General features: G+C 38.1%; 1 protein-coding gene across 21 annotated transcripts in view; it reads left to right on the top strand.

Moving 5' to 3' along the window:
• DLG2 (discs large MAGUK scaffold protein 2) overlaps positions 1–13,005 on the top strand; it is a 1,061,109-nt gene that overhangs the window by 656,262 nt on the left and 391,842 nt on the right. For all 21 annotated transcript variants that reach the window (XM_087758910.1, XM_087758908.1, XM_087758909.1 and 18 more), the window contains one exon: positions 1,419–1,469. In XM_087758910.1, coding sequence (XP_087615036.1) covers positions 1,419–1,469 — 51 coding nt within the window. The remainder of the gene's footprint in view (positions 1–1,418; positions 1,470–13,005) is intronic.

Below are 13,005 nucleotides of genomic sequence, written 5' to 3'. Positions count from 1 at the left end.
TGAACACAGATTGTATTTCTATGACTGATTTCATGGTTTATCAGATCTAGAATTGCAGACAAATTAAATAGTTGGTGGCTTTTATAGGAAGCTTTTGTTTGGTAGATACATGTACCTAGTTATAATATTCACAAGAGAAGTACCTAATTACATTTGAAAGGTGCTTGACTAGATAAAGAATGATTTGTGTACAGTGTTTTCTGATTGCAGTTAGAAAGCTAATATAGAAAATTAGCAGCTGGGAGTGGGGAGGAGTAACAAATGTTCTTGTTCTGAGAAATAAATTTGCTCCTCCAAGATTAGGTCAATCCTAATGCTTCACTTCAGTTTTGCTCTTACAATATATTTTTTTTTCATTAAGTATAAATTAAGTAAAACACTAAAATAACGCTATTTTCCAGGAAATATCCTATCATCACAAAAACTAAAATGGCATGATTCATGGGCAATATCCATTGTTTTTGATTAATCAATATTTTCTGGCCAAATCAAAAAATTGCTGACTAGCTGTAGCTAAGGGACACTGAAATTCTTCTGAGATTTTAATAATAGAAGTATTTTCATTAGTCTGCAGTTTACTTACAATATAGTCAGCTTTTGTAGCTTTCTCAGATGCAGTACTTTACCCATTTAAGAAATGAGAAAACTAAGAAAGGGCTGTTAAGTGAGTTGCCTAGAGGGAAAGAAAAAATCCATGTCAGACTGGAACAAGGTTTCAGAATACTGCTTAAATCAGTGTCATGTCCTCAGCTGATAGATTTCTTGTCCAGTGCAATCCATTTTGGTGCTCTACATTTTGTAGCTTAATTTATTTTGACACTGAAACTCAGCGTAAGAATTGCATTAACATTCTGTGCCTTTTTGCCATTCAGCTGTCTATTGCAAAGGTCCTCTGTCATGTTCTTGCCCTAGGTTAATATAGTAAACAAGATGTATTTCAGTATATCTATCAGTGAGTGATTTTTACATAAGTACTATGAATTTCCTGTCTGCTTTAGTATTGCAAAGTAAATTGGAGCTCGTAAAGTAATGAATAATTAATCTTTCATCCATTTGTGAGAATAATTTTTAGAAGCAGGTCTTTTACTTTTGACATGAAACTATTACCTTGGAAACTATTTAAACATTTGCACAAAGTCCACAAACATACTGTTTCAAATATCAGTTGTATTACGTGACTTAGTTATCCATTATTTCAGTGTTTTTCATACTGAACTCATACTGTTTTCAAGTTTATAGGCTTAATTACATGCCATTCAAGACAAAGGGGAGCTAAGTAAGCTATAATTTAGACAGCCTCACCTATGTGTTGAAAAATGTGCTTCAGTAAACTGATCATACTGGAATATCTGTACAGTATCCCTACCAAATTACCTTCCATTTGCATTTAAGTAATTTTCTGATTTTATTGTCTTTAGGTCAATGGAACAGAAATTGAATATGAATTTGAAGAAATTACTTTGGAGAGGGTAAGTGTAATTTATTCTTCTCTTATAGGAAAAAATATAATCTGTAATAAAAATAATGCACTTACTTACGAAATTAAAATTAGTTAAGAATAGAATTAGTTATCTTTTGAATAAAGATGTCCACTCTTTATTCTAAAATGTGAAATGAAAATGTGAGTGATACAACAGGATAAGCCCTTCATGTTTTTAAGAAGTTTCGGGTGTAGCTACTTGCAGATTAGTATCCAGAATGCTTTTCTTCCCCGTAACTATGTCAGTGCTCGGCTAGGCGTTTGACTGTTGGGAAGAGCCTGTGTGACTTGGTAACTCCCTTTTAACTTGTGAACTGGAATTGTGGAATCTTTTCTCTTTTAACCTCCTTGATTTCTTTGCATATGTGCATGACAATAGAAGACATGTAGTCTTATACTATAAAAGAAAAATTGCAAAAGTGTTTTTAATGTTCAAGCGACTATATAAAAGCTGTGGAACATACCTCAGTGTAAAGGATATGTTTATGCAAGTCTGAATTGCATGAGCTATAATCAGGGCTGGCAGTGAAGGCTTTGTTGGTAGTGTGGTTTAAAAGTAGCACCAAAACAAAGAGAGATATTTAAAAATTTGTGCTGCATCATATCTTCCTGGGTTTGGTGGGTTTTCCTTGCCTTTTGGTTATGTAACTGCTTTTTTTAGACTGTGGACTTTCTTTGCCACAAGATCAAGACCAGATGGGCCGCATATTTTGTGAGAAAGAAAGTCTAAGCTTTGTCATGTATCATAGGCCTTACGAAGATTGCTAATGGAGGCAAGATTGTTATTGCTGAATTCCTTCAATATTCTACCAACATTCTGGTAATATGAAGTTTTATCATCTTAAAGCAAACACAGTTAGACTTCTTGCTACATAAAATGTTTGAATGCAAGGCCAGATTTGCCAAAGTTGTGACTGATGCTATATGAACAAATCCCTGTAAGGTAGCAAACTACCATTAAATTAGATACTTAGATTATACAATTCATTGCACTTTTTCTGCATGTTATATTTTTAATTGTCCAGGATAATGAATTTCATAACCATTCAACTTAAAGGGATACAAGTATATGTTCTCATTGATTTGCTCTGTCAGGCAAATTATGAAAGAGCAATATATCTTTTTACCATAGCCATCCTTGTAACAGATAACATATAAGGTTATAGGCACTTTTTATCTACTGTCTCTCAACTTATTTGCGCATCACTAGTTATTCATTGGACCAGAGTTTCCAAAGGTCACTGAACAGAACACATGCCTCCTGGGTGATATTTTGAAAACCACTTTATTTTTAATAGATGTGTAAGTTATCAGTGTACATAGTGCAGAGTGAATGTGATTTGCATCTCCTGTACCTGCCTGATGCAGATAATTAGTTATTCATAATATAATACCACATAATATCAGTTAAAGACTGATCAACAATAGCAAAAAAAGCTACAGACTTTAATGGAGGATATTTCAGTTCTTTTCTGGATGTGGCTGAATCTGTGGCTTTTGATTATTACTGCTTGAAATGTTCTGTCACATGTATCAGTGTTTTGTCTCAACGGCAGGGTACTGTGTCTGCTGGTTTTTGTATGAGATATAAAACACAAGTGATTGCCTTTAAATAGCTGTCATTTATGTTAGACTAAAAGCATTTTCAGAAGACAGACATTCTCCATGTTGATTACCCATTTTCTTCCACAAAACTGCTTTTAGAAATTAGATGGAAAATCATCTCTCTCTATTTAATGGCAAAGCTGCAAAATGTATTAACATTGCTGCTGTTGAGAGATAAAAATGTAGTTTGCCCATATCAAAGAGTTGGTAATAAACTTTCAATTTTAAGTCTAGTTATCCAGGTTACAGAATTCTGCATCCCAAGACCATCAAATATTTTCTTCATGACATTTATCCACATTTTGAAATAGTCAATATAATTTAAAGGATTTTACAACGTAAAAGATAAATTGGCTGAAGGTATATTAGGGTATTAGGGCTTTTGTACTCTTTTCTTTTTTCTTTTTTTTTATAGCAGAATGAAAGGGAAGGTGGTAAAGGATTGATTACTTCAGAACATCTCCCAGTCTCTATAGACTCGGCAAGGACACCATTAAGTTAATTGTAAGAGGTCACCTTCATTCACAGGTGACATGAATTTGTGGGATGTATTCCTGAAGAGAGTTACTGGCTTAGGCATGACCCCTGCCCCAGGATGAAGAGGTGGCTCCATCCCTTAGGGTAACATAGGACCGCTGTGTGCATGTTGGCAGAATGCATCCCATGTGGAGCTGAGGAACAGATCAGCAGGGTCTCAAAAATGCCAAAAGGAAACCCTGCTAAGGGACTGTGGGCATGGACAGTGCAGAGCTTGCTAAGCATCACCAAGCTGCCTGAGACCCAACTGGTGTACCAAGAAATGACTGCAAGGATGCAGTGGGCTTGTGTAGAAAGGTTTTTCGTTTTTGCTCTTTGATATAATGTTGTTCAGTTGTTTCTATTTAAAATGTTGGGTCCTAGTTTACAGTTTAACACGACTTGGGGTTTTGAGCTTAAAAGGCTTCAGTGAGAGCTCACAGAGACAGTGAATTTGAGGCAGATCCACCTTAAAGCTGTGATCAGTGCTGTTCCAGGAGTTAAGGAAGTTGTAAGAACACCTCTGCCAGCCCCTTCCTTAGTGGCATGCTTTTATCCTTTTACTCTTCTTCAGTTGTGCCAGCCATTTATCACCAATCCCTGAGCCCAAGAGGATCACTGTTAAATAAGAGATCCTCATTTAGAACTCTCATAAGAGCATACTTGGGTAACACAATTACACAATCAAGCAAAATCAAACAAATTCTCTTCTCTTTAAAAAAAAAAAAAAAAGACGGTTTTAATTCCTTCAGCTACTTCAAAGAATATGTGAGTTTCTCTGTTAACTTATAGGCATAAAATGCAGATCCAGGTGTAAACTAAGACTTGGCGATTTGTAATAAACTACAATGCCCAAATGCACGCTTAGAAAAAATTCCTTAAAATAAGCCATTACCTTGCTCTAGCTTGAGTATTAAAGACACTGTAAAAAGGAAGCTCTACATAAAATGACTGATATTACTGCAGTGATGTTAGTCTTTCATTACTGCAGGACTTGAAAAATGTATCCAGCACTATCAAGAGACCAGTTTGCACTTGTAGATCAGTGGTCAGTGTAAGAGATAACTGTGACAAAGAGACTCTGTGACAAAGCCTAGCCTAACTTCTTTAAGCCAGAGGAAAGTTTTAATTGATTGACTCCTTGGTACAGCGCTGTGCTTGGGGACATATGCTGAAGAGAGGTTTTTGATAGAAGTTGATGGAATATCAGCCAATATCAATAGTTACCTTGAAAAAGTGTAAAGACAGACAGTGGGTCACTTAATGAGTCATGTTGGATTCATGCCGAGTTCAACGTCTGAGTTCAGATCTCAGTACTTTTTGGCTCATCTAAACTTGCCTGTTCTTTAGATGTTAGAGAAAAAGAGGGCAATTATGATTAGTAAAGCTGTTTTCACAGAATCTTTTGATGCTTCAGCATGTATTTTCATTCTGTACCTGTATAAAAGTAAAATTATATTACTTTTTGTGGAATAGACTGTTCAGAAAAATTAAATTCTATCAACACTGGGACTAGAGACATCTAGTGCCCTGTGCATTTGCATCATGAGATTGACTGACCTTGGTATCTGAACAGGTCGAGCTCTGACTGAGAATTTTCCCAAGGTTGAGACATGCATGAAGTGTCTCCATTTCTTTTTCTTTTATACTCCTGTGGGTTCTCTGGCCTACGATAACAATTCAGGTTACATTGCAGAATGTCCCTGTTTTTAATGAACCACATCATTTCACAAAGTTTTTAGGAACTTACTGTTTTGTTTCCTCTTCACTTTTTCAGGTTTGGTTGCAATTGGCTATTGGGCTTACTACTGTTGAGGAGAGACAGGCATGGATGCTCACATAGCATAATTATTTCCTTAGAAAATCAGGTTAAAGACATTCCAAAAGAGTACATTCTCAATAATGATTTGTCATCTTGGAGTGTGCTGTGATAATTCTGATAAATTTTATTCTGTATCCACCACATGCTCTGTTTAGCGGAGAGACTGAAAACCTGCTCTCTCTTCTTTCCTTTGACTTGATATTTCAGTGACATCAAGTGCCATGCGAAGATTTCATTTTTCTAGTCCAAGATTACTGTTCTCTAAAAGGTTGGATTTCTGCATTTCCACCAGATTCAAGAATCTATCCAAATCTCAACTAGAAATGCTAAAACTGTAATCATAAGTAAACTTAAAGGGTAAAATTTAAAAATCCTGAGGAAACAGTGGAAAAAGCAATCCTCATACATTTTGGTAGAGTAAGGAATTTATTTCAGGGCTTTTATTTACTTTGGTACATTATAAACCTAAGAGATAATTACTACTGTACTATTAATCATGCTGTTTCCATCACTAATTTCCTTTGTGAAATGCAGAAGTTTGCAAAAATATAAAGAGGTGCATTCCATTGAACACTGAAGAGCAGTGGGAATTGGATTGTATTCAATAACACAAGGATTTTAATTTGACTCAATGTCTTGTTTTTTATATCTATCTATCTATCTATCTATCTATCTATCTATCTATCTATCTATCTTGTTTTGGCAGAGATCATAGAATCATAGAATGGTTTGGGTTGGAAGGGACCTTTAAAGGCCATCCAGTCCATCCCCCCTGCAATTGGCAGGGACATCTACAACTAGATCATGCTGCTCAGAGCCCCATCCAGCCTGGCCTTGAATGTTTCCAAGGATGGGGCATCTACCACCTCTCTGGGCAATCTGTGCCAGGGTTTCACCACCCTCATCATAAAAAATGTCTTCCTTATATCTAGTTGGAATCTACCCTTCTTTACTTTAAAACCATTATCCCTTGTCCCATTGCTATAGGCCCTGCTAAAAAGTCTATCCCCATCTTTTTTATAAGCCCCCTTTAAGTACTGAAAGGCTGCAACCAGGTCTCCCTGGAGCCTTCTCCAGGCTGAACAACCCCAGCTCTCTCAGCCTTTCCTCATAGCAGAGGTGCTCCATCCCTCTGATCATTTTTGTGGCCTCCTCTGGACCCTCTCCAACAGCTCCATGTCCTTCCTGTGCTGAGGACCCCAGAGCTGGAGGCAGGGCTCCAAGTGGGGTCTCACCAGCGCAGAACAGAGGGGCAGAATCCCCTCCCTCGCCCTGCTGGCCACGCTGCTTTTGATGCAGCCCAGGATACGGTTGGCTTTCTGGGCTGCGAGCACATGTTGCCAGCTCATGTCCAGCTTTTCATCCACCAAGATCACTGTTTGCTTGTATGTCTGGGAAATAAGGTTTTCACTATTAGTCAGCAGTGTATCTGCTTTCTGCCTTTTTTAAGGTGTTAGGCACCAATTGTTCATCAGCACACTTTGACCTCTCAGGAATGAGATTGTAGGACAATGCAGTGCCAGGGAAGTCCTCCTTTATGCATTTCAGAAATAACAGAGTGGATGGGAGTGGTCAAGAAATGGCCACTAGGAAAAGGTATTTTCAAAGTTTAAAAACTTATGCAGCAGACCCATGCCTTTTGGGAACCCAGAGTGCACAAATCAATATCCAAACATCAACAGCGCCAGTGGCGTGGTCTGACATCTTCCAACAGAAGAAAGTAGATCTTTTAAAGTGAGTGTACTTCAGGCACCTGCCGAGTTCCTCCAAACACAGGTTTATAGTAGAATAGTGACCTAGGGGTGTTTATTGCAATAAAGCTCACCCACAGGAATTTTTTCCTGGAAGGAGCCAGCACAGTCTGCCTACAAGAAGAGGCAGAGGTATCTATGTATGGAGCCAAGTTATCATCAAACAGAAAATGTGAATCCCATCTTTTTTATTGTTGTGCAGACAATTTGAAAAACTGATCTCTTGGGTATCCATATAGAGTCTTTGCCGTGTATTTCTCTGTGTACATGTAAAAAAATCCTTAAAAATTCAGGTGTAGCGCACACAACCACTGTGCAGGAAATTCTCTTATGCTTTCTAGTTCGAATCGCATGTCTTAGTTCAGATTTAACAAAAGATTTTGCTACTGATAGGTGGTTGTGTCAGTGGTTGTAGTTCACTGTCAGAGAGGTTTGTAAGCATTGGAAAGGGCAGACTCTCTGGCCTCTGGATGCAATGGCTTACGCAAGGTCTACATTCTCCTTTCGTCTCTTGTGCCTTACCAGATTTTGCTTTGACCTTAGGTTGTGCAAGATCGAGCTAATGAAAGGAGCTGAAGGAGCCTGGTGTGCAATCCTGCTAATGTGACACTGAAATACCAGGTCAATATTTTCCAAAGCAACTGCACTATTTGGTTGCTTTAGTTCAATGACCTAAATTAAAATTCCTTGGAACAGCCTGATTTTTTTTATAACATTATTCACCCAAAGCATGTGACTTTGTGTCACCTCAGAGCAGCCCTAATTTGGCACCCAAAGTATAACTAATCACTGGAAAACTTTGTTCTGTGTTCTTATTCTGTCAGAAAGTCATTATGCTGAAACTATTCCTGGTTGTAGAGCTGTGCGGGTCTTGTGGGGGCCTGTTCCACCTGTTCTTGGTAGAGGTACAAAACGTGCCAGTCTGCAGGACGCGTGGAAAGGCAGGAGAGCCGGGAGAGGGAGGGCTGTACCTTTTGAGGGACAGAAGCTCCTGCCCTGTGTTGTTAGCTGTCATTCTCCACATTCAGCATTTGGGACTAGAAACTCAATAAACCCACTTAACTGTCTTACTGAAGACTATTGGCTAGAGAAGTGAAGGAACAGCTGTTAATATTATATCCCTCTTAGAGATATGAACAAAATATTTTTATTTGTTGTTATTGCTGTTAGCAATTGCATTGCTACAGGTTGGGAGTGCAGTGAGGTAGAACTGGTGAGTTGCCCGCAGTTTTCCTGAAAGCAGGGATAGGACTAGGAGGACTAGTCTGTTTAGTGTTGTCCTCTCCAGACAGGGGTGATCTGGACTGCTTCAGAATATGCACTGCCAGAAGAATTTGAGTTTTCCAGGTGTCCTGGTTTCAGCTAGGATAGAGTTAATTTTCTTCTTAGTAGCTGGTATAGTGCTGTGTTTTGGATGTAGGATGAGAATAATGTTGATAACACACTGATGTTTTGGTTGTTGCTGAGTAGTGCTTACACTGGTCTAGGACTTTCCAGCTTCCCATGCTCTGCCAGGTGCACAAGAAGCTGGGAGGGGGTCCCGCCAGGACAGCTGACCCAGACTGGCCACAGGGCTGTTCCATACCGTATGACGTCATGCTCAGCATATAAAGCTGGGGGAAGAAGAAGGAAGGGGGGGGACATTCAGAGGGATGGCATTTGTCTTCCCAAGTAACCATTACACGTGATGGAGCCCTGCTTTCCTGGAGGTGGCTGAACACCTGCCTGCCGATGGGAAGTAGTGAATGAATTCCTTGTTTTGCTTTGCTTGTGTGGGCGGCTTTTGCTTTGCCTATTAAACTGTCTTTTTCTCAACCCATGAGTTTTCTCACTTTTACTCTTCCAGTTCTCTTCCCCCATCCCACCGGGGCGGGGAGTGAGTAGCGGCTGTGGGGCTTAGTTGCTGGCTGGAGTTAAACCACGACACCAGGGCAAGTGCTAAAAAAGCACATGGCTTTCCACTGAGCCTCTGTTTATCAGGAAGACTTGCCCTATATTTCATTATTGCTACAGCTGTGCAGAGGTTGCATCCTTTCCCAGCTGTGGAGTGGCAGCAGTTCTCATCCCAATAGTCACAACAGAAAAGCTGCAAAGCCATGAAAAGGGAGACGAAGGAGAGGAAAGGCTGTAAGTGACTAGGGAAAATATTTTAACGGCTACAGTTTATAGCTACACTGTGATTAGCAAAAGAAGCTGAAATAATACTATATATTTAGCTCCCTCTGGGTGCCTATCAATGAAATTCATATTTTCATATTGTAATCTTAGAATCTTGCTTTTAAATCTACGTGTCTGAAACACATTGCATGGATGCTAAGTCAGTTAAATCAGAATAGTGTATTTCCTTGGAATTTATCACTGTGATGCCATTTACACTCCTCTGAAGGCATTACCCGCAGGAGGTCCCCTTCCATGTATGTGTGCTAGCGTTATATTTCAGACAGAAAAAAATGCGTAGTTTGGATTTACACTTGATGATTCAAGCTTTCCAGGGCAAAGAATATTTTTATTACTATGAATTAGGCTTTTATTCATTTGTATATTTATTTTTGAAGGTCTATGTGTTCTTAGTAATTCATATATTCGTTTCTGGGTATTTCTTTAGATGAGAGGTTCACGGTTTGTTTCAATGAGTCCTCACGTCCAGGTAGGGTTATGAGAGTTTTCCTGTTGTGTGAGAAATTTTAAATAGCAGAATATTCTGTTATGAAAGCGCACTGTGATATTTTAGAATTTCCAAAATAATTTGAAGCTTTGAAGAATGCTCAAGCAGAAGAAGAAAATTGAAGATCGTTTGATATATTTTGTTTAATTTAATAAGAGTCACTCAACACACTGAGCTATTTTATTCCCAAACGAGTAAAAGAAATTTCATTCCCCAATATATTGAATCACAAGCCTGAAGTTACTCAAACTCTCTGTGTTAAAAACTCACAGGGAATTTGTTCAGGGAGAGCATGTCAGTAGAAAATACACATACTAGAAAGAAGGCATTAACACAATACTAGAAAGTATTCTGAAAGTGATAGAAACGAATTAAAAATCAACTGCAGAAAAAAAAAGTCCCCAATAGTGGTAATGTATATTCCATATCAAAAGTGAAGAAAAGTTAAGCAACATTTAAGATTTCAAAAGCTACCTATGCAAGTACAGGAAAAAAAATTATTCATGTTCTTCTCTACTTGAAAGTTATCCCTTTAACTTTGCCAAGATCACTGAGACCTTGAGTTGCCTATTATGTGAAATTTCATGCAAGTCATAGCTGCCTAGAGGCAGCGTTCTGCTGCTGTTTCTTTTAAATTATTATTATATTGACATTTTATTTTTCAGGTAATATCACTAATTTATTGCCTTTCTCTCATTTCCTAACTCACTTGCTCTCACCAGATAGTTAGCAGTGAGTAGTTCTGCTGCTTTTTTGTATTATTTATGGCTTTACATGAAAATTGCATTTACTTTAGATGTAGCTCTTTAGGATGTGGCCTTTCAGCTTATTTACTCTATTATCTTTAGCTAATGAAGTCCAAGCTTTATCCTGTTTGGCGTTTGGAAAGTGAGCATCTAAGGCGGCTACCTGTGAAGCTGCCTTGGTAGGGAAAGGAGAGCAGAAAGCACCCCAGGGTGTCTTGTGCCATCCCAGGCCAGCAGTGTAACGCAGGCAGAGGGAAACTCCCTCTGCAGGTGCAAATCGCAGTGGCTAGCCAAGACTTTTACAGACTTGAACTTGCAGAATATTGCAGTTTCTGAAAGGAATACTTAGGTGTGCAGTAGATAATGTTGGTTTAATGAAAAAAATCTTTGCACAGTGAAACAGGGCAGCCTTTTGTATCCTAGTCCTCTAGGGTGATGCAGGAAAGAGGAACTTTTCCCTCCAGCTTAGCATTTCTGCTGTTGTTAGACAATAATTTTGCCTGGAAATAATTTTTCAGGAATAAATCTGTTATTGATTTGAGAGTTTATCACAGATTTAGGGGTGTTCTGAGTGCTTGGATAGTGTCCTAGCTTTCAGGAAGAGCAAAGAAACGGGTATTCTGCTCCACGCTGTTCAGCTTGTCCAAACTGGCATAAAAGCCTACGAGTAGAAATCAAACTAAGCTTATCACCCAAGCAAACCTCAGGTGTCCCACCCTGCAATACTTCAAATCAATCAGCACTAGTCACTAATGAGCAGTGCTGCAGAGTGTGACTTCCAAATAAACATACCAGTTCTAAATAAAAGCTTCTGGAGCACTAATAGGAGGGTATGTATACACTAAAAAGGAGTTAATGTGTGTGTCTGAGATGCTGATTTTTCCACAAAAGTATGTAGAAATCTTCTTGCAGAAAGATTGAGAAAGCAGAGCAGAAAAAAAAAAAAATGACAAAGGAGCTACAAAGCAGTGGTTCAACTCAGTTTTCACTTCATTTTGCAATTGGCATTGGGAAATAATATGTAGATTTAAAATGATATGTACATTTAAATAAATGAGAATGATGAACCTCAATTTACTGGTAGAAAATGAATCATTCTGGAGATGATAGTAATCATCTTGCAGCAAAGATGGTCATTTTCGAGGCAGGACTTTTTAAAAGGCATCTTTGATGTACTGGATTTGTCTTTTCAGAAAAAGCAATGTTTTGCATTGCAGAAAATTGCCTCTCATTTTTGTTATTAATTTAGAATCAATTGTAATGCATAAATTAGGGCCGCTCAACCTTGGGGAATCAGTATGCCGCTTCGGTAGGGAATAGCACTGCAAAGGCAGAGAGAAATAAAGGGGAAAAAAAGAAGGAAATAATCTGCTGGCTTACCCAGACTGAATTCCACAACTGTCATTGCTGTGCATCGTAACATAGTAATACAGTATCACAATAAAAATGTCTAATTTGCTCTTTGGATGCAGCATTGCAGTTATTTTCTGTTCTTATGCAGTTATATTTGAAGCAGCCAGAAGATCTTTTGTCTTCTAGTTATAACTACCATCCAGCTTCTCTCTGACTCTATGAAGGGAAGAAAAGCTCTTTCTCGTCAAAGGAGGGTCGAGAGTTGATCCGGTGTACTTTCTTGCAAAGTAGTTTTGCAGGAACAGCAGCCCACTTTGTAGTATGTAGAAGATGTCTGGAATGATATGATACGGACCATTTCCTCTCAAATTTTGTTGCTATATGTAAAACTGCAACTAAACGTCAAATGGATAAGATAACTTCAGGTATGTTGAAGCTGTGAGTAGTTGAAAAGCAATTGTATGCTGCTCATGTGTGTTTTATATTGCAAGATACTACTTTACTGTAAGAGTTTGACCTAGCTGGTGAGTCTCAAGCATGGCTTGAAAGTCACCTTATGCAGCTTAATGTGATCTATGAATTCTGACTGAATTCTATGAATAATTTATTTTTTTGAGTGGTTTTTAATTTTGCAGAGTTTAACTGTTTGCACTTGGAGCACAATACACATTTCCTATACCTCACCCGCAAAGCAGAAGTGAGCATAATTTCACTGAGAAAGTTTAATACACAGATTGCCATTAACAGGATTAAACTATATAGGAAAAAAAAATATATTATGAGCTTGTAACTTTAATCTTTACTAATGTTAAATAATGCTTTAAAGTTCAAATATTTTTCTCGTGATGATTATGATAAGGTACCTAGTGTTTTTATCATATTTCATGATGGGGAAACTTGAAGCACAGAAAAGCAGGCCAGCTGTAAAAATAGCATGAAAATACAAATATCCTAATCTGTAGTCTAATAACCTACTTATTGAAGTACACTTTGAAGAGTACACAGGGAAAAGCACCTACTCCATTGATATCAAGGATCTTAATAGTAGAATGAAATTTACAGAAGTC

The sequence above is a fragment of the Nipponia nippon genome, unplaced genomic scaffold (assembly GCF_047370975.1).
Source record: "Nipponia nippon isolate SJK-2023a ecotype South Korea unplaced genomic scaffold, ASM4737097v1 scaffold_2, whole genome shotgun sequence".
NCBI lineage: Eukaryota > Metazoa > Chordata > Aves > Pelecaniformes > Threskiornithidae > Nipponia > Nipponia nippon.
Note: the sequence above shows the minus strand (reverse complement) of the source record. Positions and strands in the feature narration are given on the sequence as shown.